We start from the raw sequence: 27,154 nt of genomic DNA, 5'->3' as shown, positions 1-27,154 counted from the left end.
TGATGTTCGATTGAATGTTAAAACTGCAATTTATTATTTTGCAGAATATGATTACCCTTTTCGGTAAGTGAACAATGAGGTACACGTACTTGTTGCTCTGTGATATGATATTTGTAATTGCTTAGGCAGGTCTGTCAGCATGTGTATCCATTTTATGTTTCGGTCTGTAGATATTGCATACTTTCATTTGTGTTGTATTTGAGTCTTAATAAACAGAATTATGATTTAGAATTGTAATTGCATAGAGTGGTTTCCTTCCATGTATGGGTTTTAAGTTCACAGTGCTGCTTATTAGGCTCTGAAATACGGGACGTTGTCAATCATTCCACTATGAGTGCAGTATGCTCAAGTGTAGCATGCAGCACACTAGTTTTTGCATGCAAGTTATGATCACCTGTCACTGATAATGAGACTATGGCAGAGTTGTATTTCATGAAAAGTTTAAATGAAATACCTCGGTGATTTTTCCGCCGATCACAAGAAGAGAGATGTTACTAGGCTGTAGATAATGCAGCATTCGAAAACTTTATGAAATCATTCAAAACACAGAAATACTGATCTATACCAATATTATTGTAGATTTACAAAATATTTAGTAAAACTTCCTCCCTCGCTCCACTGTGGACAGGGAAAATAACAACTTTTGCATACATCAAACTAGGTAGCCGATCCAACTACCACATGCACAAAATCAATTGTAATCTATTTATCCCTTGTGTTTTTTTCTAATCCGCAACCGAACCAACAAAATGAAGAAAATGTAAATAAACAAAAATAACAGTACTCACTCAGTCCACACTGCCTGCTTCGTAGTGTTTGTCTTTCCCTTCTGCCATATCCTTATTATTACTGCAGTTGCTGCCAGCTCTGCAGCTAACTTCCCTCCCTTGATTCGGTGTCAACAACGTTAAGTATTAAGTCTGTAAAGTCAAGCTCTTGGCACTGAAATAGCAATGAGTTCTTGACAGTGCTGCAGAATTTGGCAATGCAGGAAACAGCTGATTGCCAGAACCATGATCTCTGCCTTCGATTGATAATTCGATGACAGCGCCACAGGGACATTTTGCACCTCATTCTTACAATGCAAGATGTTGTTTAAGACATCGGTTTTGCTTTCAGTTTACCACCGCCTCCCCTTCTTTCTTGCCCATGCCATGCTCGGAACAGGAGAAAATACCATCGAAATTTCCCTTTTCTAAAAAGAAAAAATCCCTCCATTTGAAATGATGTCTCAAATCCATCACACAGTCTCGAATAAAATGGGTTTGCAACACTACATCTGGCGTATGGCTGGTGGTGGTAACATGAACTGCTGTGCGAATGAAGTCCACAATGGTGCAAGCCAGAAGAGCTAATCTGTTTTCTCTCCTCTATGCTGCAAACAGCGTCAGAGGTAACATAATTCGAATTGTGCGAGCATGCCACAGTCTATGCTAAAGGCCAGGCAGATGCTGGTGAAGTGAAGCAAATGGCAGGTGAAACGGTGTGGGAACATTTAATGTTTTGAAGGAGAAGGTGTTCAATGAATGAGTATAATAATATTGATTTGCACTACAGAATTATTTGGGTGTGCATGGGCAAATAGGCAGTAGCTGCTGCTGATATATTACCAATCTCATATTTGTACCATTTTTAAACAACATAATGTACCATATATTTCTCAGATGTACCATAAAATGGGAATGCATTGTTTTTAATTAAGTTGTTCCAATGTTCTTTCATAAATTTTTGGGTCAGATTATTGTATTTCACTGCTTGAAGTCAAACTCTCCTCATTCTTGAGAACTGCTCTGCATAATTTTATCTTCTATGTAAAAGGAAAGCATGGTAAACCTCAGATAATATAACCAAAAACTCCTAAAAGCTTTGCAGAGAATCTAATTTTGATGGCATCTCTGGTGACTTCATGTTCCTTCCAAATAGCATTTCTCATTGAAAAATTAGGCTTTATTTTTTAGTTAACCGTGGTACATGATTTGATAAAATACCATTCATTGTGTGCTGTGAACTTTGCTAATTCAAATTAAAATGCCAAAAAGAAATTTCCTTTCTCCTACATAATTTGTTTCATTTCCTATTGCAATTCAAATTATGAAAATTATTTTGAATGGTTTCCTGATAAACATTGTTTGTTCCTTGTGCTGATTTTGAAGACGATACGAACATCGTAAGTATCTCAGAACATAGTGTAGTGATAAACAGGCGAGAATTAGGTATAACTTAAGGAAAAATCATAAAAATGCCAGGCTGTTGTAATTGCCACAAAGCAAAGCTGGAAATAGAAAAACTGCAACGTGAACTATCAACAAGAAATGAGATCATCAAAATTCTCGAAGCAGACAAATTAGAACTGTTAAACCAGAAAAGAGAAGAGAAGATGGAACATGGTACATGGTCAGATGTGGTCAAACGAAACATAAACAAGAAGTCCGCGATAAACTTGTCCAACAACAACTATGCAGCCAATCACAGTGTATCAAATACAGTTTTGCATCCAAACCCGTTTGAAGTGCTAAACAATGCAGAAGTCAGCTCCATAACAACTGCATCGGCTCACACATCAAGTGCAAATGCTTTCCCATTGAAACACGTCAACAAAATGAGAAATCGACAGAAAACAAGTAAACGTCCTGACACAAAAAAAAATACGACCAAAACGCTCTAGTCAATAAAAGTTACAAAGGTAATGTCTTAATTTTGGGTGATAGCCATAGTCGTGGTATTGCTTCTAAGTTGGGCGAGACGTGTAGTGAATACAATGTATCTGGATTTACTAAACCTGGCGCCCCATTGACAGAAGTTGTTAAATCATTACCTGACATGTGCAAGGACTATGGAAAAAACGACCATGTGATCATAATGGGTGGTTCCAATGATATATCAAGAAATGAAGGAAAATTGGTAATCTCAGTACTTAAAAACTGCCTTGAAACAACAAAACATACCAACGTCGTCATTACTGCCATTCCACACAGATACGACCTAATACCAACTTCCTGTGTAAATTTAGAAATTAACAGTGTGAACTCTAAAATTTACAGTGTGTAAATCCTCTCCCACAGCAAAAATGCTAAGCGTTAGTGAAATTGGAAGAGATGGCCACACAAACCATGGCCAACATCTGAACGGAAAAGGGAAAACACTTCTGTGTGATAATCTCTATGCACTATTTACTAATACACCACCCTCGCAGAAATCAGTGTACCCTCTTAAGGAAAAACCAGAAAGTGAAGTGTGTGAAGTGCAGTGTGATACTAACCTCGTAACTCCAAACAAAAATGATGATACGGTAAAAGGTGAAGAAAAAATTAGTGTCAGTGTCACGGACAGGCCTCTGAAAAGGAATATAAAAAAACCAATCAAACTAAGGGACTCTTTTTTATGGTAAGTGAGAGTCGGGTGGTGGACAATCCAATTCATAATTATGATGCGAGATTAATCCACGAAAATATTCAAACACGATTATTACGGCAAGCCAAGTTAGGGATACCACCTTGTAATGGAAATGATATCTTACTACTGCATCTGAACATTAGATCCATTAGAAATAAATTAGATGAACTAGAAATATTAATGGGGGGAAGAAATAACTGTATTTTAAGCATAAACGAACACTGGCTACGGGATGAAGAATTGCAAATATATGTACCTCCAGGTTTCAGGTTAATTACTGGCTATTGCAGATCAAATATGAATCATGGTGGTGTATCACTATATATCAGCGACAACCTAGATACCAGCTTTAAAATCTTAGATGTTAGTCAGTTTTGCATAGAATGGTGTTTTGAAGTGGCTGCTATGTCACTGCCAAATTTAAGAACAATTGTTATCTCAGTGTACAGAGCACCTGAAAGTAATGTAGAATTTTTTATCGAGTGTGTGCAAAATATTATTTCGTACCTAGACAAAAACTTTAACAAACATAAAATAATTATTCTTGGAGACATCAATTTTGACATTCGAAACAGTACCCCTAAGCAAATACATCTTCTAAATATTTTAAAATCTTTCAACTATTACTGCGCAAACAATAGGCCAACAAGACTAGACTCTTGTCTAGATAACATTTTAACAAACCTAGAGAAATACTGCTATGAGATAGGGATATTCAATACATTTTATTTAACGGACCACAAAAGCTTATGGTTAAAATTGAACAATAATATACCTCTGAATACTATACATAAACAAATTAAATCTGTTAGACTAATTAATGATAACAGGCTGAATATACTAAGAAACAAATTAAAAGACGTTGATTGGATTCATTTAATTTACTCAAATGCAAATGTCGATGCATTATTTGAGAAATTTATGAGCACCATCTCTGATATATGTAACGACTGCTGTCCTAGAGTCCAAAAAAAGGAGAAACCAATTAAAGCTAAACGCGAACAAAGACACTTAGGTCAATGGTATAATCCACACTTGAGTAAATTAAAAATCTTGCTTATGATGTATTATAATGGATTTAAAAATGGTAACGCAGATAAGAACAGATATATCAAATTAAGAAATATTTACAGATCAGAAATTAGAAAAGCTAAATGCACAGCAAATGATAAATTTATTAATAACTCCAATAATAAATGCAAAGCAGCTTGGAATGTCATTAAGGCAGAATTAGGCAGAGGGAAACCCAGAAGAAAAGAAAATGTTCCGATTACTCCAAGCAAATTTAATGATTTCTTTGTCAGGGTAGGTAACAAATTGGATACAAACCACAATTCTATGAATCAATTTGATTATGAATATAATAATCTCATGTCACAAAACATCGGTAACATTTTGACTGACTTCCGGTGGCATGAGACCCAACCTGCTGATATTTTAAAAGCAGCACAAAAACTAAATAATTCAAAATCGGAAGACTTTTATGGAATATCGAACTTTATTTTAAAAAGAATAATTGATATTCTACAGTACCCACTTTGCATTCTCATAAACTGGATGATGTATTGTGGGCACTTTCCTTCCTGCCTCAAGCTCTCGGTTGTCATACCCGTGTATAAAAAGGGTGATAAATCGAGCCCCGACAATTACCGTCCTATATCACTTGTTCCCATTGTCTCAAAAATTATAGAACACTGTTTATATAATCAACTCGATAGCTATTTCACAAATAATAATTTATATACAAGTGCACAATATGGTTTCAGAGCCCATTTATCCACTGTGAAAGCGAATGAAACCATTGTTTCCACAGTGTTAGATGCATTTGAATCCAAACTTTCTGTAAGTGCAACACTTATCGACCTGAGTAAAGCCTTTGACTCTGTTTCCCATCAAATATTAATAAAAAAATTACACTTCTATGGCATCAAAGAAACTGAACTTGCTCTAATAAAATCCTACTTATCAAATAGACAACAAATGGTCACTGTAGACAACATAAAATCAGAATTCTTAAATATAAAAAATGGAGTTCCACAAGGTTCTGTCCTCGGCCCATTGTTGTTCAATATTTATATAAATGACTTACCTAATATTATTCCTCATAAGACTGTTTTATATGCAGATGATACCACATTCCTTACGGTGGGCAGTGACAAATTTACAGTTGAGAAGCTTGATAAGGAAATAGAGGAAAGGTCCACTTTTTGGTTTGAAACAAATCAACTTACAATTAATGAAAATAAAACAGAGAAAATATTTTTTACATTAGGAAATGGCCATGAATGGACTTCTGTAAAACTTCTTGGTTTACACTTAGACTCCAAATTATCTTGGGAGTCGCAAACAAATCACCTATGTTCCAAACTTGCCAGGGTGGTATTTCTACTTAAAAAGCTTAGAACATGCATTAGCAAGGACTTGTTGCTGCAATCATATTATGCATATTTTCATAGCCTTCTGACTTATGGAATTCTCTTGTGGGGAAACTCATCTGGTGCTGGGGATGTATTTATCTGGCAGAAAAAAGCTTTACGAAGCATGGCAGGAGTCTTTGATCAGTCTGTTTCCTGTAAAAATCTCTTTAAAGAACTAAAGATAATGACTGTGCCAAGCTCATATATATTTACCTGTCTAGTGTATACAAAAGAAAATGTACATAATTATAACGCAAGACACACTGTGCACAAACACAATACAAGATTCTGTTACAAGCTCGACACACCATCAATCAGATTAAGTAAAACACAAAATAGTTACAAGTATTTAGGAATTAAGTTATACAACATGTTACCAGAAGCTGCTCACAGTGTCTCTCTTAAAAAATTTAAAAGTGTACTTCAACCCTGGTTAAAAGAAAAGGTCTTCTACAATCTAGAAGAATTCGAAATCCATCCCAAAAATGATTTAATATTCTAGAATGTATTGTATTGTTTATTTCCTGTTTTATGAATTATTGTTATGTATATTGCCACTGCCATATTTATATTATTTCATCGTCACTAATATTATAATTGTCTTATGTCTATGTACTCTTACTTTATATATGCATATACTCTCATATTAGTATCTATAACATATTGGAGTTCCATGTAATCCCTCTCTCTATATATAATTATATATTTACATATATACAATAACAAATATGTAACCAATAACTGACGACATCTATTGCATTGTACAATGTCTAACGATGAATAAATATATTGTATTGTATTGTATTGTATTGATTGTCCCAATTTTCAATGCATTGTCTGAGAATCTAACATAATGGCTTGTGGTTTGGCAAAAGAGTGGTGGAGATGATGTAAACAACTAAAGCTTAAATATTATTTTTCCTCAATAAGAACACAATGGAACCTTCAATTTACATTCTCAGATCTTAAGTTATTTCCCTACTGAGGCCTGAAGAACTTATATTAAAGTGTCCACTTGTATCGAACTTGGTATTACTAAAAAAAATCGACTCAGCTTTTACTAAAAGTACTTTATTTTCATATGTGATATATTTACAGTCTTCACAAATGATAATGCATGGCTAGTCTTCATTCTTATTTTCTCCAGAATTTCAAATATTCATTATCTTTAACAAAAGGCACTGTAGTCAAATGAATAAACAATGCACTCATTGGCTTTTCACTTTTTTCAAGTAAGTATGCATTAAAAGGATAGAAAGAACATTAAAAATATCGTTAAAAAAAAAGGTCGTAACCACATGAATGTAGATACATTAAAATTTGTTGGCAGTGTTTATAATCACATTTTCAAAAGAAACATAATACATTAGAAGCTTTAACAACACTTATCAGCTAAAAAAATACAAGAATATAAAGTTGTAATTATTTACACCTAGCCTGAAGACATAAAGGTCCAAACTAAGAAAATGAACATAGGTACTGATAACATTATAATTTGTTTATGTATACAGTTACTAAATCTGCGTACAAAATATTGTTTTGAAACCTAAAATATGCACAGAAAGTAATTATTACATTAACATTCACCACAATCTATTCAATTTATTGGGTTTTAAATCTGTTCTTAAATTTCATTTTCACATTTCTCTTTATTGTTCAGGAAAATTGTTAACTTCTTAATATGATTATTTCTGAAAGACCTTGGTAACTTGGTCATAACAGTTTTTCCGTACACAAAGGAATGTTAACAAACAAACCATGTAATGTGTGAAAATTGAATACAAGGATTAATATTATTCATTATAATGCCAAAGCATGCTTGAAAAATGTAGGGACACAAGCACAATTAATGTACATGGCAGTGCATAATAAAACAAGACTGAAAAAAAAAGTGTCACTGATAACAAGCTATTAAAAGTACAAAAAATCTTCCTTGTGAAAGAAATTAACACAGGTGCAAAAAAAAACATTGTTACTAAGTGTGATCCATTAAAAAAGGAATGAAATGTAATGAACTCAATTAATAGGTAGTATGGTTGTTCTACAGAAAAAACAAACTCTCGTCTTACGAGGTGAGTTATTTGTGTAAGTGCACTGAGTTCTTTAGACATTGAAGTATTTACCTGAGTAGCCTTGATACAACTCATCAACCCACTTACGAATAACCATTTGTCTGAAAGAATGCTGAAAACAGAGACCTTAATAAGCAGTTACATTATTTTTTCCCTTTTCTTTGCTAATATAATACATGATTATAACTCTCTATACACAACAGGTCTTTAATGTTTTTCTTTCAGGTAGGGGAAAAAGAGTTAATAAAAAAAACATTAAATTATTCTTCTAACTTTAGCACTGTTGACTTAAGTAATTCACAGCAATAATGCCAGTTTTGTGGATAAATTAATACAATTTCTACAATTTGATTTATCATCATTCATCATATTGAAATTACACTCGCCACTCAACCATTCTATGATGCCACGCAAACAAGATTTACACTTTCAATCACACAATCATACACACAGAAATTTCAGTACATTTAAATTTTGCACTTTATGCACCAAAAAATTGTAGCAACATAGCCTCATTCACAATGGTAACAATTAACAACTAACTATGCTAAATCAATTTGCATAAGGCAATATGAAACTCGTATTTGGCAGCTGAGACTGCTTCTTGAAGAGGTAACATTTAAAAGCAAAAACAAAGCTTATTGTAGGTAAGTAAAAATACTGAAAATAATTTGAACATTTAACACACGAAAGACAATGAATATGTTCCAATATTCATACAGAATGAGGCTGGTAATTGAAGACCAAATTATAAAAAAATCTGACATGGTCAGTAATCTCAGTATAATTCAAGCACTGAACATTAAATGCAGTGGATGGACTAGTAAGGCATATATTTTTTTTTAATTATTTCTTTTTGCTGAATAATCTACCTGATCTTGAATCCTCAAGGTGAGGCCCATGCGATGGCAGTTGGCCTGCTACTGTACATGATTTACAGCAAAACTTTGCATAATATTTGTGTGTGCAATATTGTGCTTTAACAATTAGCCTGCAGTTTGCGAAGAATGGATTGTCAGTGCAGTTCGGATGTACGTAGACACCTGGAAAAAATTAAAATAAAGTGGAATTTGTACCATAATCACACTACATAATTACAAATATAGCCAACAGCAGCTGTAGAAGATTAATAGAATAAGGGTTGCAACGATACTTGAAAATTGTAATAATTGAAATGACTTCAAAAATATTTATAAATTTTAATACACAAGTTTTCCATTGCAATTATATCATAAAAGTCTAACAGAATTTTGCTTTAAAATGTTTATAATTTCACATGAGATATGTAATTCATTAAATCAAACAATTCATTTCGCCCTTCAATGTTATTGCAAAAATACTGAAAATTGTACATGTTGGCGTTAACTACCAGGACATTTAGACTGCAAAAGTGTTGCACTGCACTTTTTTTTGTGAACTCCAAGAGACACTTCTACTCTGAACAGGTATCAACCCAGCCCTAATAGAAAAAAATATAAGTTCCCATTTTTGTAACAAATATATTTCAGAACTCTAACCCACTCTATCTATATATGAGAAGGAAATATGAAAAGTCATCAGACACTGAAAATGTTTAAATTTTCGTGACCACATCTTCAAGTTTAGGCAAGATGGCAGAAATGGAAATAAGTGTTGGAACTGAAAGTTTGACAGGCCCAGAGCAAAAATACAGTTGGCATAGAAAAATATGATTTTCTCACCAAGCTTGCCAAAATACATGTGGTGGCATGGGTAGGGTGCAAGTGGGGGGTAATGAAAGGGGAAGGGGGTCGGAAATGTAAATGATGGGTGGAGTTGAAATTTGGTTCAGAATATTACTGTGTGGCCTTATTCAGGTCAGGGGGTGTGGTTGCAATCATGGCTGACAAGTAGGTCCTCTCCAATCTTTTTTGTACTGGGTTGATGGAATGGTGTTAAGGGTAGATTAGCACTACCCAGAAGAAGTCATTGAAAGGGGTATTGTAACTGCTTTATGGACAGCAGCAGTGAACTTCAAGTTTTGGTTGGAGAACATCTTTCCTGATAAGACCAGAGTTGCTTTCAAATGACTCCAACCTCAAAAACATCCTGGTCCACAATATACCCTCCCTCCCCTTTCACAAATGCAAACACCCAAGGTGCAGAACCTGCCCCGTTATCATTCATTACCTACCCTAATCTGCAGATTCACACTGCCACAGGCAAATTTATCCTCTAGCCAAAGGAACTAGCCGAACGTCAAACACATTTATATCCTTACCTGCAACATCTGTGGTGGTTTTCACCTGGGAGAAACTTTCGCAACCTTAGGATAAACAACCACCACTCCTCTGCCCAAAACCTGGACTTCACTATCACCGACCATACCAACAGTCACAATACCCCAACTTGAAATATCAATTGGATGGTGTAGGTGCCACAAAAAGTGTACATGTTGAAGTAGATTGCACACACACACGTAAACATAATGTTTTGAGTAGGTGTACCATGTAAACCACAGTAGGTACAATTTTACATTTTTCAGGGGACCAAGCTGAAAAAACTTAACATGCAGGAAAATGTAAAATCGAGAAAAAATTTATAGCATTTTACTGTGTTGGGACCATCAAGATTGAATGTACAAAGCAGGAAAGTGTAAAATCCAGGAACGTAAAATCAGGGTTCGACTGTATTTCCATGTACCTTGTATGTTTATATGTTGTAATATCTCTAATACTATAGCTTATTTATATTTACGTGTGTACATGTATATGACAACATCCATACCCATGGTAAAATGGGTCAATGGATAAATAAAGATTATGATTATTGTAATTGTCAATCAAAAGTCACCTTGTAGCAATTTTTATAGACACCCTACATTTTGTCAGCACATAGGTTTTGGCCACTGAATTGGTGTTTTAAGTCCACTTTAGGCACAGTAAGGCTAATCAGGACTGGACCTACAGTTCAAAGTGGAATCCAAACCACTATGTGCCTCCACTGGGTATCGAACCTGGGACCCCTTGATTACAAGGTGACAATGCTACCACTGCACCATGGGGAAGGCCCGTGACCAATGTGCTATTGTCTAGCATTCTGGACTAGATTCTGCCAAACCGAAAACAAAATCATGAGTTACCAGTTCGAATTAATCCTGGGACCACTTGACCCTAGAGATGAGTAATAATCACTGGGCTGCAACAGAAACATGTGCAATCTTTTGTTGTAAATGAATTTTAAAAGCAAGGATACAGATTGACTGATGACATTCAAACTTCATTTGTTCATAGAGAGTTATGCAAAGAACTATGTAATACATATCACGTACCTTCCACCTGGATGGTGACTGAAGCAGAGGAGGAACTATGCTGGTTTGAAGCTTCACATCTGTATGTCCCAGTATCACTTCCATTAGCTCTAACAATGTGTAATCTATTGTTCTCTGAAATGAAAAGCAGAGTTGTCAACATCAATGTTGAACGAATGCACAGACAACTAGCTACTGATGAATCTCTATCATACTTAACAGTACCATATCAAGCCAAACCTTGTGCAAGATATACAAACCATCAGAATCTGATTTTGATGTACATTGTTCTTAAAATTAATAACTTCCATAGCCCATAAATCTTTTTTTCACAATATTTGAAAGTAAAATCTTTTATTGATGGAAATTATATTCATGAGACAAAATTAATCGTAACAATAATAAAAATGTTTTTACATTTCCTTTGTGGTCATTTTCTGGTATTTTGTTACTACATAAAATAATAATAATAATAAAAAACTTAAAACTGCACTGTATAATAACAAGAGTAAACCTATGTAAGACATAGCATCAATAGACATTACTGCTAAGAATAAAATGAATAAAAGGCATTACCTGTAATCTGTATCCTTTCACCAGTTTCCAAAAGTTGGTCATCCTTGAACCAGAGCACTCGTGGAATGGGATAACCATCCACTTCACATGGAATTGTGATATCGCTTGACACTGGATATGTTGTTCTTGTAAGTGTAATATTTGTTTGAACAGGAACTTAAGAGAATAAAGAAAAAAATAGAGATCACTAAAAGTTTAACGTCATATTCACACATTTTTTTCTTTAAATAGTATTATCTTAATTTCTATTCTATTCTTAAAAATGATTTTCAAAAATGAATAAATTGGAAATGAATTTACAATTTATTGCAGTATTTCAAAACATCTACCTGCATACTTAATGGAAAAAGTGTAATAGAAATAAATAATACAATATAGTATTGGTAAGAAGGCAACAGTGAGAGTTATAACATAGAACATTTTAACAATGCATTCTATAATAAAGAGTCTCTCTTACTTTTCCTCTTCAAAATTTGAATGTATGTTTTACTCAGGAATCTGGAGGTATTCAAATACATTTAAAAAAAATAGTACGATGTACATGTAGGTCTACAATCCCATATTGAAAATCCCTGTGCCGATATGGATTTTCATTTTTGAATACTATTAGAATCCTCTGATACTGTACAGTAATTTTGTATGGAAAAAATATACATAAAAACAGTCACTGACATATACCGGTAAACAAATTTTAAGAGGCTTTTGGTTTTTGAAACTTTTTCATGGGATTGTTGTCCTGTATGTATCTTCTAATAAATCAATTATGAGTACTGCAATCAAAGCAGAAAATGTGTAATCTTACACTTTTATTTTGCCTCTTATGTCTTCGTACCATGATGTTTAATATAGAAGGAGCATCTTTGTATGTGGTAGACTCAAGAGAAGAAAGAAAATGTTGTGGGAAAAATGTTAAATTAATTCCAATAAATATTGAAATGAATTGTATTTTTAGTCAATTTGGGTTTATTATTGTTCCTACTTATCTCAATTTGTAATATCTCACTTCTTGAACAGAAATAGTGATTATATGAGTGTGTGCCTAATATATTTTCTTCCTAGAAAACTATTCTATTTTCATTCGTATCAGTCTACTTGTTCAGTGTCTAAATTACTTAGACTTTGACATGCAATTTCTACAGTATCAAAATTTGATTTCTTGTTGATGGAAATTATATTCGAGACAAACAAAATTCATTGTAACAATAATAAAAATGTTTTTTTACATTTCCTTTCTGGTCATTTTCTGGAATTGTGTAACTACACTAGAGCATAAAATAATAATTGTAATAAAAAATTAAAAAGCCTGTGGCACAACAGTCCTTTCAAACCAAGACATTCCAACTGACTTTTCAATGGGTAACACATGGTTAGCATATCACACATCATTCCCACTGTTATCTGCCTATCTGCATGGAAGCCTGCTACTTCTTTTCAAGTAGTTCCCTGTTTGTCCTCATCAAGCCGGTTCAACACCAAAACGTTTTTAGCTCCTACTGCAGACAGAACCTAAGACTTCTTCCATCAAAGGTGAGAGTGCTATACATACAGTAGTAAATGTAGACCAGCATTCCTTCTGTGGAAGTTTGTTTCTTCACTCTATAGTTGGATATTTCACACAGGTAAAAACAGAATTTGTTAATTTGTTTCTTGAAAAAAAATTCCCTCTGTGTGATGTGAGAACTTGGTACACAAACAAGTTCTATCATAGAAGGGATACACGTCCCACATTTTATGTGCATATTATTAACATCCTAAACTATTTGTATGTCCTGCAACATGGTCACACGGTCTATAGTGGAACCACAGGGAAAAATACTTGCACAGAACTGCACCGCGCTCGTGGGTGTGCGGGAGGGCAAGGAGCTGTCAGAGTCAGTGCTGCCAGGCCTATTGATTTCTCGGAAGATTTCCTTAATAAACTGTTGCTATGGAACCACCAAGGGCCTGCTCGAAAATGCAATTCCTGCTTACCTTACTTCAGCATGGAGGGGAGATGTAAAATGGAGCACGAGGAACCCCACTCAGCCATGAAAAGTGCTGTTTCAACTGTGAAATTATGCCAAACGCTACTCAATTGTGCCAGACCATGATACTAATAATATTAATTACTATTATTACATTACTATTTTTAGATGATTGTATTTTATCCCAACCCAAAATCTATTTCTATTCTGGTTATTTTACATCGCTTTTGTGCCTCTACGGGTAAGTACGACGGCCTGCACATGCCCACGTTTCCGGGAAATGTATGTTAACCTAAAAGTATATATTATTTCAGATATAAGTTGATTTCAGTCACAGTAACTTACATCAATTATTATAATGGGAATGCAGGAATGTGATAATTTCAAACTCAAGTGGTGTTTTTTGAGGGGACAACACTAGTATGGGATAATATGCTTCATTTACCCCCTGAAAATAATCTGTAGCCATCCAAGATTAGGAGGCAATTGCCCCCCTTGCACCCCAGTGTGCACGCACATGTCCTGTCTATGGGAAGCATAACAACTTTTTCCGAGATTTCAGCCTGTGTATGGGACCGGTGGCCAACCACCATTGGGATGAAATTGGGGAGCTACGAATGAGTAACGTAACCCGGACAATGAATTCTACAACAACTGGGGATTTGTCGTGCTGACCACACGTCACTCCGTAACTGGTTGGATGATCTTCCATCTCTGGTGGGAGTGAGGCCAGCAGCCAGTAGGCCCTGGCCTTAAGCACTGTTGTGCCACAAATTATTAATTTTATTATTAAACTATTTGTAGTTTTGTTTTTTAGCATCTCTTGTAATGAAACTTATCATAATAGTGACAAAGAGGATGAGAGATATAATTGATGAAGGGACACACGCCCATGTCCAGGTTAGAACTTGAGAGCTTCAGTAGCAAGATTTAAAAATCTACCACTAAATGCATTTAGTTGCTGATACAATAATTATTATTAGGTATGAAATAATTATAGTAACAGTGAAACAATTAAAATTGTTAGTTTTTACAAAACACAATGGTTATGATTATCAATTTTATACTCAAGCATATTAACTATATCAAATTAACATCTACATGCCATGCTCACCTATAAATGTTCTCGGTGTAGTATGAGGTGATGTGTGCAGTATCTCTACTTGTGATGGTTCAGTTGGTGCCACATAAGGTAGTTCTGGCTGTGGTCTGTATGGTGGTTGAGGTCTGTAAGGTGGTTGTGGACGGTAAGGTGGTTGAGGTCTGACAGGGTATATTTCCGGTTTCGTAGTGCTTGGTTGTTCAGGAGGGGAAACTAGGAATTGGGTGTAGTAACGGTCCTCCGGGCTTGATGCATACACAGGTCCTATAGCTCGCACCGTTACTGTCCAGGAAGTTGCCCTACCAAAACCATTATATGCTTGACATGTGTACGGACCAAGGTCTCGGAGAGTGACAGACCGGATGAGAAGTGAGAAGTCTCTGTGCTGTTCGTAACGCTCTGAGGAAAAGGGCAGCATGCGTTCACCCCTCCACCATGTTACTGAAGGCCGAGGCCACCCAATAGCATAGCATCGCAAGACTGTTGGAGCGGAAAGTGCAACCACCACGAACGTATCCTCGCCAATGACTTCAGCTGGACGAGGTGTCGGATCTACAACATTTGTAAACATGCAGACATGCAAAAAATGTGAAAATAAAACTTCAACCAATATATTTCTTGTCAGAATTTAAGAATTTTCATTTCATTTCAGTAATTGTAACCTCAATTTGATTTTTCCCATTTTAAGAGGAATGTTGCAGCTTTTTTCTATTCTTTCTATCTGTGCCTTACTCAAGGTTTGAATCCAATACCTCTGACTTCATAGCACATCAATACTACTACAAATACTGCACCTCACACTATACAGCTTGCCACATATGATGGCCATGTAGGCAGAGAGAGAGAGAAACATTGTGGGAGACAGACCACCGATGTTGTCAGAATTACTGGTAGGCATGCTATCACTATAGTCGAACCACAAGGAAAGAAACCTGCACAGAAACGCGACTCCTGTGCACCATCTCCCACGTGGAGGGGAGGGGAGAGTGGAACATGCTTCCTTATGGCCCGAGCTGAAGGGAGGAAGGGAAAGCTGCACAGGGACTTTTCGTCCAAGATTTTATTCCTTGTGGTTGCTCTATAGAAGAAACTTCAATACAATGGACATGGATTGGCTGTCATAGTCATGTTACTCTCCACTGTGTACCTCACATATGGGTCCATGATTAACAACTGTTGCATATAGCGAGCTGTATAGCTAGAACTTTTTGATACATCAACATTACTTTACATGTATTAATAAATTTTGAGAATGAAACATATGAAGTGCATCATAGCATTGAGAAATGAGGTACTGGTTTTAGGTACTGAAAGCAGTGTATATTAACTGTATCTTCATGGATATTCTGCAAATATTTAAGTTTCATGGCTGCTAGTTTAAATGAATATATGTTGATTCTCAATTTTGACAAGAAACTATCCACACCACAATTCCACCACATATAATAGCAAAGCAAGCTCTACACTAAACTATATTTAGGAAATAAAAGAAAATTGTGCAAGTTAATAACTGTGTCAAAATAAAAATACCTTTAAGGAATAATTGGTGGCAGAAGGGAAAAAAATATTTTATAAAGGAAAGGTAGTGGAATTTCAAATTTACATTCTCAGATTTTACATGTTTAATGAAAGATGTTTCTGAACATTATTTAGCACGAAAACTACTGATTTGTTAACAATATGAAGATATAAATAACAAAAGTTGCTACTTGTTCATGATTTTGATATGATATCTTACTCAGAACGTAAACGTGAAATATTATGAGTTTCTATTATCTTTGTTGTAATGACATGTTCAATTAAAATAATATAATATTTAAAAATAAATTATGCTTATAATATTTTAAAATGGAAATCCAAACTGATTCTGCAACATTAATTATAATAATGTAAGCAAGAATTAATATCCTGCCAATTCACAATTTATTTTAAAGCAATAATTTTTCTACAATATGCACCAAATATAAAATAATTTGAACTGCACTTCTACTTCATGTTTTTTTCTTTTTAATTAAAATGGGTTACTTAACTTCATTTTAAGAATCTTAACATTTGGCAACTTCATCTTGTTAATTAGCTTATCACGTGTCATATGGCATTTCTGTTCCTCTCATATAAATTTTATGGGTACTAAAATAACCTAAACAAACAGATGTTCTTTATTCTTAACTCATATTCTAAGGAACAATCTGGAATTTTTTTTAGGCAAGTCAAATATCTAAAAAATACTTTTTAGGGGAATTTTATAAAAATACTGCTGATATGACAAAAAAGGTAGTACTTCACACCACATGTTGTCAACATATCAAAAACTAGATAAAATCAAGTCACATACCTTGTTTTGTCTTCCAAGTTTTCGGAGAGACCTTGATCCATCTTTGGGGAGGGGAAAAGGATGTGTTGTGGAAAGCTTACAACATGTGTAAAATAGTAAAAAAGGATTTAAAGTATAAAACCTTTCCATGACATATTCATTTCCCATCCCTTAAGAAGGATCAATATCAGTCTGAAAATTAGGATGACAAAACAAGGTACGAGACGTGATTTCCTCATTTTTAATATTCTAATGACAAAATTATGTAGTTTATAGAGTTTCAGTTACTAACGAAGGAAACAAGGACTGCAAATGAACAAGCTCTTCTGCCACCATGAGTACAAATTCCTAAAACACTTGTTACTTACAAGCAAGTAATTACATTCTAATTTTGCTTGTGAATGAAGGTGACACAAAATATGCATATGGAAGGGGAGGGATTGTTAAAATCTTCCACTAAATAATTGAAAAGTTGGTGAAAAATGATTCATCAAATATGACATCCTTCACAGGTATCCGATTAACGGCATGCATGATATAAATGTGGAAATGATGGTGTACTTGCTGTGATGTAATTTCTTCTTCTTTTAGAATATTTTGACTCCACAGACAAATGTCTTGTGTGTGTGTGTACCATCACTCCTATCCATATTCTGGATCTTGACATTCTGTGCCTGTACTTGACCAACTGAACTGACAGGGTTCATCCCTGGTCAAGATTCAATTTTCACTAAATTAATACAGTGGACTCTTTATTTCAAACTCCAAGAGGACGCGAGAAAAATCAAGTTAACAAAAGCATGTATCATTAAAGATAATTTCAAGCGGTATAAATTTCTGTTCAAATTACTGAGTAATTCGAATTATCCAAGTTCGAATTAAAAAGAGTCAACTGTAATAAGTTGTTATAAAATCCACTGCATGCCAGTAAACTATATTCTGATACAGTGACGCCTCGATTTTACATTTTTCAAGACACTGCGATGAAAATGCTTAAAATACAGGAAAATGTAAAATCTGGGAAAGTGTGATAACATTTTGCTCTATTGAGACCATTAAGAGTGAATGTATGTAGAAAAATGTAAAACCTGGAAATTTGAACTTGGAGGTTCCACTGTAAACATATTTCACTTTAGACAAAATTGTCTGTCTGGGAAAATAAATGTAATGAGTACATGACAAAAAGAGTAAGAAAATATTTAGGGCTTTGGATTTATCAGGAAAAACATCATTAACTTTATTAACTGGCTTATTCTGTGTCACCTTATATTGAATTATAGGTTAATCTTTATTCACATATGCACAAAAATTAAGAAAACATTATCGTGCGATTTGATATTAAAATAAGAACATTTGACATCAACTATCAGGCAATTAGTCATTCCTATTTTCACACTCTACAGTCAAAATTGTGATTAGGTTAATAAATCTCAATACTATTTTAATACAAATGTTATGAGTAATATTACACCAAATTCCAGCCACCTTTAGTTCAAGACACATGCTTAGTATGAGAATAATAATTATAATATTTTTAATAATACTTTAATTTCTATTGCATTAAAAATAATTAAAAGGTGCCTTACGTAAAAAAATATTTGCATCAGTTTTGCCATGCGGTGTAAGGCTCTTAGTTTCTTTAAGAATGGTTTGAAAAACTGTATTTCTGTTTATGTAGTACTTACCTGTCACCTCCAATCGGAATTGTTTTTGTGCAGGTTGGCCAATACCATTGTCTGCAGTACAAACGTATGTTCCAGCATCACTTCGATACAACCCAATGATTTGTAATGAACCATCCAGAAGCAATCTGTGTCTTCCGTTAGAACCATCCACCTACAACAGAGTGCACAGATCATTAAGTAACTTCAAAAGATCCAACCTAACTGCTACAAATCATTCAATAATTGCTTATTCATATCTATGGTGCATCAATATGAATAAAATACTGCTGTAAATTTTCCAATATTAATAACTATTAGTAATGCCTAAATCAGTAAACATTTGTATAGAAACATACATGACTCATTTATCCCCTTAAAAGAGTTTGACTAGAAGGCTCTAAAAGGGGGGGGGGACATGCATTTAGATGTTTATATCTGCAAACACTAGTAATGTGACAAAGAATGAAATTTGTTGATACTGATTTACTCGGTAATATATATTTTTTGCAGACTGATAAACAGGTACCCTATCAGTATTACTTATATAGGCATATGCAAACATATGTAAAATTGTTGATGTTTTTGCCCATTTGATATACATTTATAAATGGCCTGTAATTTAGTACAAAATTCTGCCATTTTGTTACTAATTTTTAAATATAAACACATAATTCATGTGTTCTGTGTAGTAAACGTCCACATATGGAACTTCTTTTCAAAGCAAAATGTATTGCACTAAGCTAGTTACATGTATTAATTAAGGATGCTCTTCAAGGAAGAGAATGTGACTGCTATACTCTCTCTACTCATCTGCATCACTCTCATTACAGTTCTTTGGCATGTAACAACACTTGGTACACTGACTTGACTTTTAATGAAATAATAATTCAACTTTGTGTTATATTAGGTAAATTCAAAGCAATTGCTACTTTTTAAAAATGATGTTCTATTTAGAAATATTATTATTGATTTTCTGTATGCTGTAGTAAATGTATTTAGTACACTGCACAGTAATGGAATATAAATTAACAATCGTTACAGGTGAAATTTGCAACAAGCAAGAGAATAAAGTGTTTTGTTGCAGAGGGGCATGAGCACTTGAGGCAGAATTTGTATCATTTTTGCTGTGGGTTCCTTACAGTCATAGTGAAGTAAGTAAGGAAAAAAAAACTGTCAACTAGGAGAATAGCATTTGTTCCATGTAGGGTGCAGTGTTGTGCCAAATTTTCTTCTTGTTCTGGTTTGAGAAATCTCTAGCTACACCTCTGCCTGCATGATAAAATTACAGAAATTCAGACTTTACCTGGCTGAGTCCCAATTGTGGTTGCGAATTTTTACAGGTTGTGTCAACATTTGAAAAATACAAATAACGTAAGAAATGAATACAACAAAAGAAAAGAGCTGGAAAGATTTTGGAAACTGAGGTGAACTTACGACTGATCCACTCTTGCGCCAGACCACTGATGGCTGAGGTTGACCTCTTACAATGCATCTCAGAGTTGCGTAGCTTCCTTCCTCAGCACGGACTTCTGGTTCAGTTGCTACAATCCTTGGTGGATCAGCTAATAAATAAATTAATTAATTAAATAACTGCTGCATATACAAGGTCTGTCCATAAAGAAACTGAATTTTAGAAATAACCTGCCAAAGTATTGATACTTGCCACTCTGCTTACTGGTGCAACATGGTGGGAAGCTCTAAAAATGATTTGTTTGCTACATTACTCTATGCTGTTTCATTTTTAATCTGAAAACATTAGAGTGGCGTGTTCCGTGCATGATCCAATTTTCTAATAGAAAGAAAATGAAGATTCGAAGAACAACATGCTAATGTGACAAGAGACTCTGAAACTGTTGCAAGAAGCTTATGGGGACATGGTGTTATGAATGGTGCAACCACTTCAAATCAGGCAGAATTTACATAGCAAAACCTGGGCAGCCATCAACATCATGTGATGACGACATGCATGTGCGATTGTGCCATAAAATAGCAGAAGTGGGAATCAGTAAAAGTTCATGTCAATTGATGAAGCACCCCAGCCTCTTATTTGCCTGGTTTGGCACCTGCAGGCTTCTTGTATCCAATGCTAAAAACCACACTCAAAGGGCACAGTTTCAAGACAATATAAGACATTACAGAAAATTCGTTATTTGACTTGCACAAGAAGTTAATAGATATTTTCAAAAAAAGTTCAGTTTCTTTTTGGACAGACTATGGCTGCATGAAGTTCTGATAGAAATTAGGTAAAATATTTAAGAGCATATACAGTTCTGAACTGCCTTTGAACAATAATTTTTGTGGAACCATGAGAACAATACATGTGCTCTGTACCATTGTACCACCATGTCATATATGGTGTGGTGTGTCTGTGTTCTGCAGTATATGTGAGGCATTTGTGACTCCTTTTGGATTTTTTTTTTTTAACATTACACTTTTAGGTAACCGTGTGTAATTTAACTGAGCTAAAATTTGTACACTTTATTGCAAATGTGTCGCACATCCAAAGAGATCTTCCTGGGCTTACTTTGAATGTTACTTTTCCTTTCCTCATCTGTATCTTTAATCTACAGCCCTGGGCCTTAATAGGCAATGGGGTTTCCACTGGGAAAACTGCTTTGACAAGGACCACGATTTTTAAAAAGCATATCTGAATGGTAGTACAAATATCAAAAATATAACTAACCATCTGACTTATCTTGGACTAAATGTTGTAATTGAAATTATACATAGAGGGAGTTGTCTCACAATGATGTTAGTCCCAGGCCTCCACATATATATGAACCTGGGCCTCTTTAAGTGTGATGGTGTACATGATGGAACAAGCAAACACAAACAAAAACAACATATATTCAGGATCTTAGGATTCAAGTTCACCTTCATCAGTCGACTTTTTGACATTTCAGTACTCTATATCAGTTGCTGACCAGTTATTTCAAGAAAGACGTTCAACATAAGGCAAATTATAATAAACATGCAGTAAATACCCCATCATAGCTCATCAGTAATAACTGAAGAGAACATTTGAGCAAACACAGCAAACCAACGCAACTGTTCATCCTTACCTCCGACTACTTCGTATGATGGTCCGGCAGTTGTCAAAGGCTGTGGCAGTGGCTGTTCTTCTACAACTGGACTCACACAAGATGATCCGCACCCATTGAAGCAGCACTTGGTCTCTCCTGAACAATCAGCATCCGAGAGACACTCCTGCACGCAGCTTCCAAGTCCCTCTGCGAACTGGGGGCATTCACCACCCTTGTTCACTGTGAAGTGGAAATAAAATTAGTAATACTAATGCACAATTTGTTTAACATCATGAGAGACTAACATTTCACATTCACATTATGGAACTTTATCTAAGTACAAATTAGCACAACTTTTGCATGTCTCTGTATATGTGCAACAGGACACTGGCAATATAGTGAGGCCAGATATTGGCTTGGTACTTTAGTTGGTGATTCTGGTACATGGTGCCAGGGATTCAGGTTCAAAGTTCAACATTATTGTAGCATTTATTTATGTTTTGTATTGCACATTCTTCTCTCTATCTACCTTCAATCACACTTGCATTATATCCAGTATGATGATAATGATGATATTTGAAACTATATAAAATATGCATGTTAATACAATTCTATATAAGCGGCTTGGGAGTAAAACGTGATAACCCACACTCCACTTAAAATTGAGTTAACGTTAGATGCAATTGCTGCACATTCTCCAGTTGCTGTATAATAGTGAATAAGGTTACTTCAGTAGCCAGTGATGGTCAGAAACACAGAGGAACATCTGAGTATCCTATAAGTCACAATCTATCACCTGCATTTTTCTTGATTTCATACTTTAGTGGGTTATCAAGTATTATTCCCGAGCTGCTCATATGTAAGGATTAAATAACATCTTCCGAAAATGTAGGAATATTACGAAGCTGAAAATTTACTGATGCCGATGTACTCACCAATAATTTTTGGAACCGACTCAAATACATAAGATTATTATAAGACGGAAGCGAGTTATTGAAGACATATCCACGAAACATATTTGTAAATGTTCTATTAATTTCAGTGTTGGCCTGGGTGGGCCCAGCCCAGTTTTCCCCATGCAGGTTTTTTCAGAAAAATCCACCTCGAAAAAACCAAGTCAAAAAGTGTTTTTTTTTCTTCAGAAAATGTTGTAAATTATTGCTTTAAATACTTATGAGGTTCTATGATTGTCAAAATTTTTTTGGAAAACTTGTAAAGAAAAGGCTTATCAGAGCTTATAATACTGAAAATAGTGAATGTAGTACAAGTCATAGTGGTTTCTTTCAGGCTGTTTTCCTCAAATCATGCTAGAAATGAACTTTTAACACAAATAAAAATATTATATATGCAAGAAACATAAAAAAAAAAGTTCAGAAATTTTTAGATAAAATATTGATGCAGCATAGTTGAACAAGGCTTATAATTTTGAAATGTGGTAGCATTTTGGTTATCAGTCACTTCCTTATGTGGGGGAAACCATACTGGCACATCATAGTTTCAACTGTGATGATCAATTGATACAATACATTTTTGCATGTTTAAACATTACAAGGGAGAATTGAGTACATTTTATTGAAATGATGTTAATTGTGACATAATTAAATTAAAATATTCTAAATGATTTTTGTCATTTCTCATCCTAATTGGTTGCTTGCCTATGCAGTAAAATGTTATTTATGTCTGGTTAGGAGCTCTATACCCATGTAAGTCATGCATCTCCATAATTACCACAATGTCAGCTTGGTGCAGGAAACTTACAGGAGCAATAAAATTATCAAAATATGGTGCATGATTTAGGAGGAGCATGAGTTAGGGTGGATGGGCAGAGTCATCTATTTAATGACCATGATAACTGCTGTAAATTTAGAATAATTCAGGTAAAATTATTTCTGCAGCTAAAAAACTTACTTTCTGCATGTTGCACGCTCTATGCTATGCGCTACATTTTTTTTTTTTTTTTGTCAAAATGGTCTAGAATACATTTTCAGAGTATAAGGAATTAAACTGAATCATTTTAGAGATTTATTTGGTCCACAATTTTGCAGTAAAACTTTTAAAATAATATTTCATAGCTTAGGAGACAAGTGGTGGTAAAAGGTAAAATCACACACGTTCTATTTTTGATAACTGCCATAAATGCAAAGCTTTTGAGTTGCAATTTTTATAGTTGCAAGATAACTTGAAGGATTGGTTTTGAGTAAAATTGGTCACCATGTTTAAAGATAGTATACGACAGACTGGTTTAACATGTCTTGGGAGAACTTTAAATTATGCTCATATTTGACTAGGTTATATTTTCATAGACTAAGAAACACAAGTCTCAGCAATGTTACGGCATCACCTGAGTTTTAAGTTTTTAATAAAAATTCTGTAATGTAGTGTGTGTTTTAGGAAGGTTAGGGGTAAGTCACCAATTTTGAGACCACAATAACTGCAGCAAATTTTAGAGTTTTTAGCTGAAATTAATCACAACTAGATACACCTGGGGAATGATTTTGTTTTGCATTTGCATTTGTTCAAAGTATTTCAAGATTGTAGATAGAAAATGGATTTTTCTTATGCTGAGGCAGATTCCAAATTCTGATGACGCTTTCAAATCTCTACCTACTCTACATTTTTGGAGATTAAGAAAAGAGACTCTTAGGGCTTTGCATAAGCTATAATTTGGCAATAAATGTTTTGAAATATAGTGCATGTTTGGGGATCGTTGTGGACCGAATTGGAGGTCACAAATGTTTTGGCATGGGAATTGCCATTCTCATAGCAGCCAGATATTTTGGAAGATCTATAAGGTATTCCATTTGGATGAAATCAGCCAGACAATTAAATATGGCAAACTAATAATTTGGCATGGTCAATACATGGAGGAGGTATTTTTTGCTTGAAACATCCAGAAAAATAATGGGAAAACACAACTGCGATAATCTGAACAAATTGTATTGAAGCAGATTTAAAACATTGTGTTACATAGTATTTTTGGATTATTTAATGGTCTATGGCATATGAAATAAATGAGATAAAAATGTGTTTGTAGTTGTAGCATAATTCATTTCAACATATGCACAACATTGCATTTGCAAAATAATTTGTTTCATAAACTGAACTTCAAAACTTGTTTTGATTGATTTGCTTTATTTTACTTTGCTTTTTGTGCTACTTTTGGCTAATTTGTGAAGATTGGGATGAGTGATGATATGATGAAATTAATGAATGGGCACTCACAAACATCCATGCCCAGGCTGGGATTCAAACCCAAGACCCCTGGCATTGTAGCATAATGTGCTAACCACTCACTCCGCCACGGGGGCCGGCAAAGTTCAGAATGGAATATTCACTAATAGTATTAACTAAAAATGTGCTTGAAAAAACATTTACTTTAACATGCCTAAATTTTAGTATCATTACGTACGAAGGAAGAAGGTAGCACCCTGATAGATAAAATTAAGTCTGTAAAACTTACAGTTATTGCTTTTTTTCTGGGAAGAAAGGTTCATAATTGATTGATTGAGTTGGTGTTTTAAGTCCACTTTATGCACTGTAAGGTTAATCGGGACTGGACCTACAGTTTAAAGTGGGATTCGAACCACTACGTGCCTCCACCGGTTATCAAAACCGGGACCCCTTGATTACAAGGCGATGATGCTACCACTGCGCCATCGCGGAGGCCCTGTGTTCATCATAAAAACTACTCAAAATTGTGTTATGTTCATAAATGATGATGCTTCATCCAAATGCATACACACACACATGCATATGCATTTCTCTTGTTATGTTGAAATTGATGAAGGAACACAAAGAATCCCCACTCCCAGGCTGGGTTTCGAACCCAGGACTTCTGACATCATAGGCATTTCTCTTGTTAGAGTAAAATGTTATTGGTTCGAACCTATAATAAGGTGCCAGTATGGAGTACCATTGTTGACTACCAGAAAAAGAAAACACTGGTCATAACATACTTTGTACCCTCCCCCTTCCCATAGTCTGATTCTTGGATTCACCAAAGTATGTGCCTCCTCAGGGAATGCAACCATGAAAAGCAACAGTGTTAACTATTACAGCCTCCAGGAAGAGTAGAATCAAACTGTTGGACAAATATTTTAGAACAAAATATGTTAACAGAAATGTTAAATAGTTTTTGATTCAGTCAACTATTCCCTGCCACATTTATCTCTGGAGTAAGGGTACACATAGCATCAAATGGGAGGAAATAGTGTACAGAGTGAAGCAGTACATGCTGCTGTGAAGGCTGGTAATGGCAGTCGCTTTCCCCCTCCAGGCAATCCATTTCTCTCCCCGGTGTTCATTGGTGGAGCCATCTCATGTTACTACTTGCGCAGAGACTGGTTTTCATTTGGAAATCTGCCTCAAGCGTAACTACTTTCAATTTCAAGACAAGTATTTCATACAAACAGAAGGATTGGCCATGGGCAACCCCCTGTCCGCTCCCATACATAACATTGTTATGCACCTAGCTGAAAAAGATATCCTTCACTCACCAGCTTCACTCACCAGAACTCCGATACATACGATATGGCAGATATGCAGATGACACTTTGGTTGTTTACAAAAGGGAAGGAGAAATAGATCTACTCATGAAAAAACTTAGCAACATTCACCCCAGCTTGAAATTTACAATAGAACGGGAAAACCAAGGCATCATTAACTTCCTAGATCTAACCACCAAAAGGAGGGACAAGAAATTTACTACCACGGTCTATAGAAAACCAGTGGCAGGTAACCAGTATATCCACTCCCTTTCCAACCACCCACCTCAACATAAAGGCAATGCATGGCTTAACTTCTACAGAAGAGCTTTCTCCCACTGTTCAAGTGAAGAAGATTTGAAGGAAGAAGTTACCATAGTCACAGACATAGGACTTCAAAATGGATACACAGTACATCATGGTGAAGCAAAGTGGAAATGCAATTAAGACAACCTAACCTACACCACCTAGCCAACAGCAATAAAGCTAAATGGTTTGCCTTCCCTTATCACCAGACTACATCCAACTGCCTAGCCAAGACCCTGAAACAATATGACATCAAACTCGCACACAAACAAGTGAATAAAATAGCCAGTGCCCTAAGCAAATACAAGAGATAATTCCTTTCCCCACTAAACAACCCAGGTGTATATGATGCCCAGTGTGAGTGCAACTCACATTACATTGGCAGATCCATCAGATCTGTCAACGAGCGTATACAACAGCACTTAACGGATGCAAAAAAATCCCAACCCACTACCGGACTAGCAAGGCACTTCAAGTTCAACAAACACAGGATACAAAAAGTTTCTGTTAGGCATACATCGGTTTGGTCCATCAGTCTGTTAGGAAAAGAAAATAAAGCATGTTGAAAGCT

The 27,154-nt window shown here is 35.0% G+C and overlaps 1 protein-coding gene across 1 annotated transcript in view; it reads right to left on the bottom strand.

The window, feature by feature from the left end:
• Nucleotides 1-6,877: 6,877 nt before the first annotated feature.
• Ppn (proteoglycan-like sulfated glycoprotein papilin) overlaps nt 6,878-27,154 on the bottom strand; it is a 326,401-nt gene continuing 306,124 nt past the window's right edge. The window contains exons 36-42 of the mRNA XM_083119653.1: nt 21,833-22,033; nt 20,205-20,332; nt 18,792-18,942; nt 14,805-15,344; nt 11,727-11,882; nt 11,172-11,285; nt 6,878-8,925 (exon numbers count right to left, since the gene is read on the bottom strand). Of these exons, the coding sequence (XP_082975779.1) occupies nt 8,729-8,925; nt 11,172-11,285; nt 11,727-11,882; nt 14,805-15,344; nt 18,792-18,942; nt 20,205-20,332; nt 21,833-22,033 (1,487 nt within the window). The 3' untranslated portion in view covers nt 6,878-8,728. The remainder of the gene's footprint in view (nt 8,926-11,171; nt 11,286-11,726; nt 11,883-14,804; nt 15,345-18,791; nt 18,943-20,204; nt 20,333-21,832; nt 22,034-27,154) is intronic.

Source organism: Lepisma saccharinum, chromosome 3 (assembly GCF_977018435.1).
Source record: "Lepisma saccharinum chromosome 3, izLepSacc3.1, whole genome shotgun sequence".
NCBI lineage: Eukaryota > Metazoa > Arthropoda > Insecta > Zygentoma > Lepismatidae > Lepisma > Lepisma saccharinum.
This window is presented reverse-complemented; position numbering and strand designations above follow the sequence as displayed.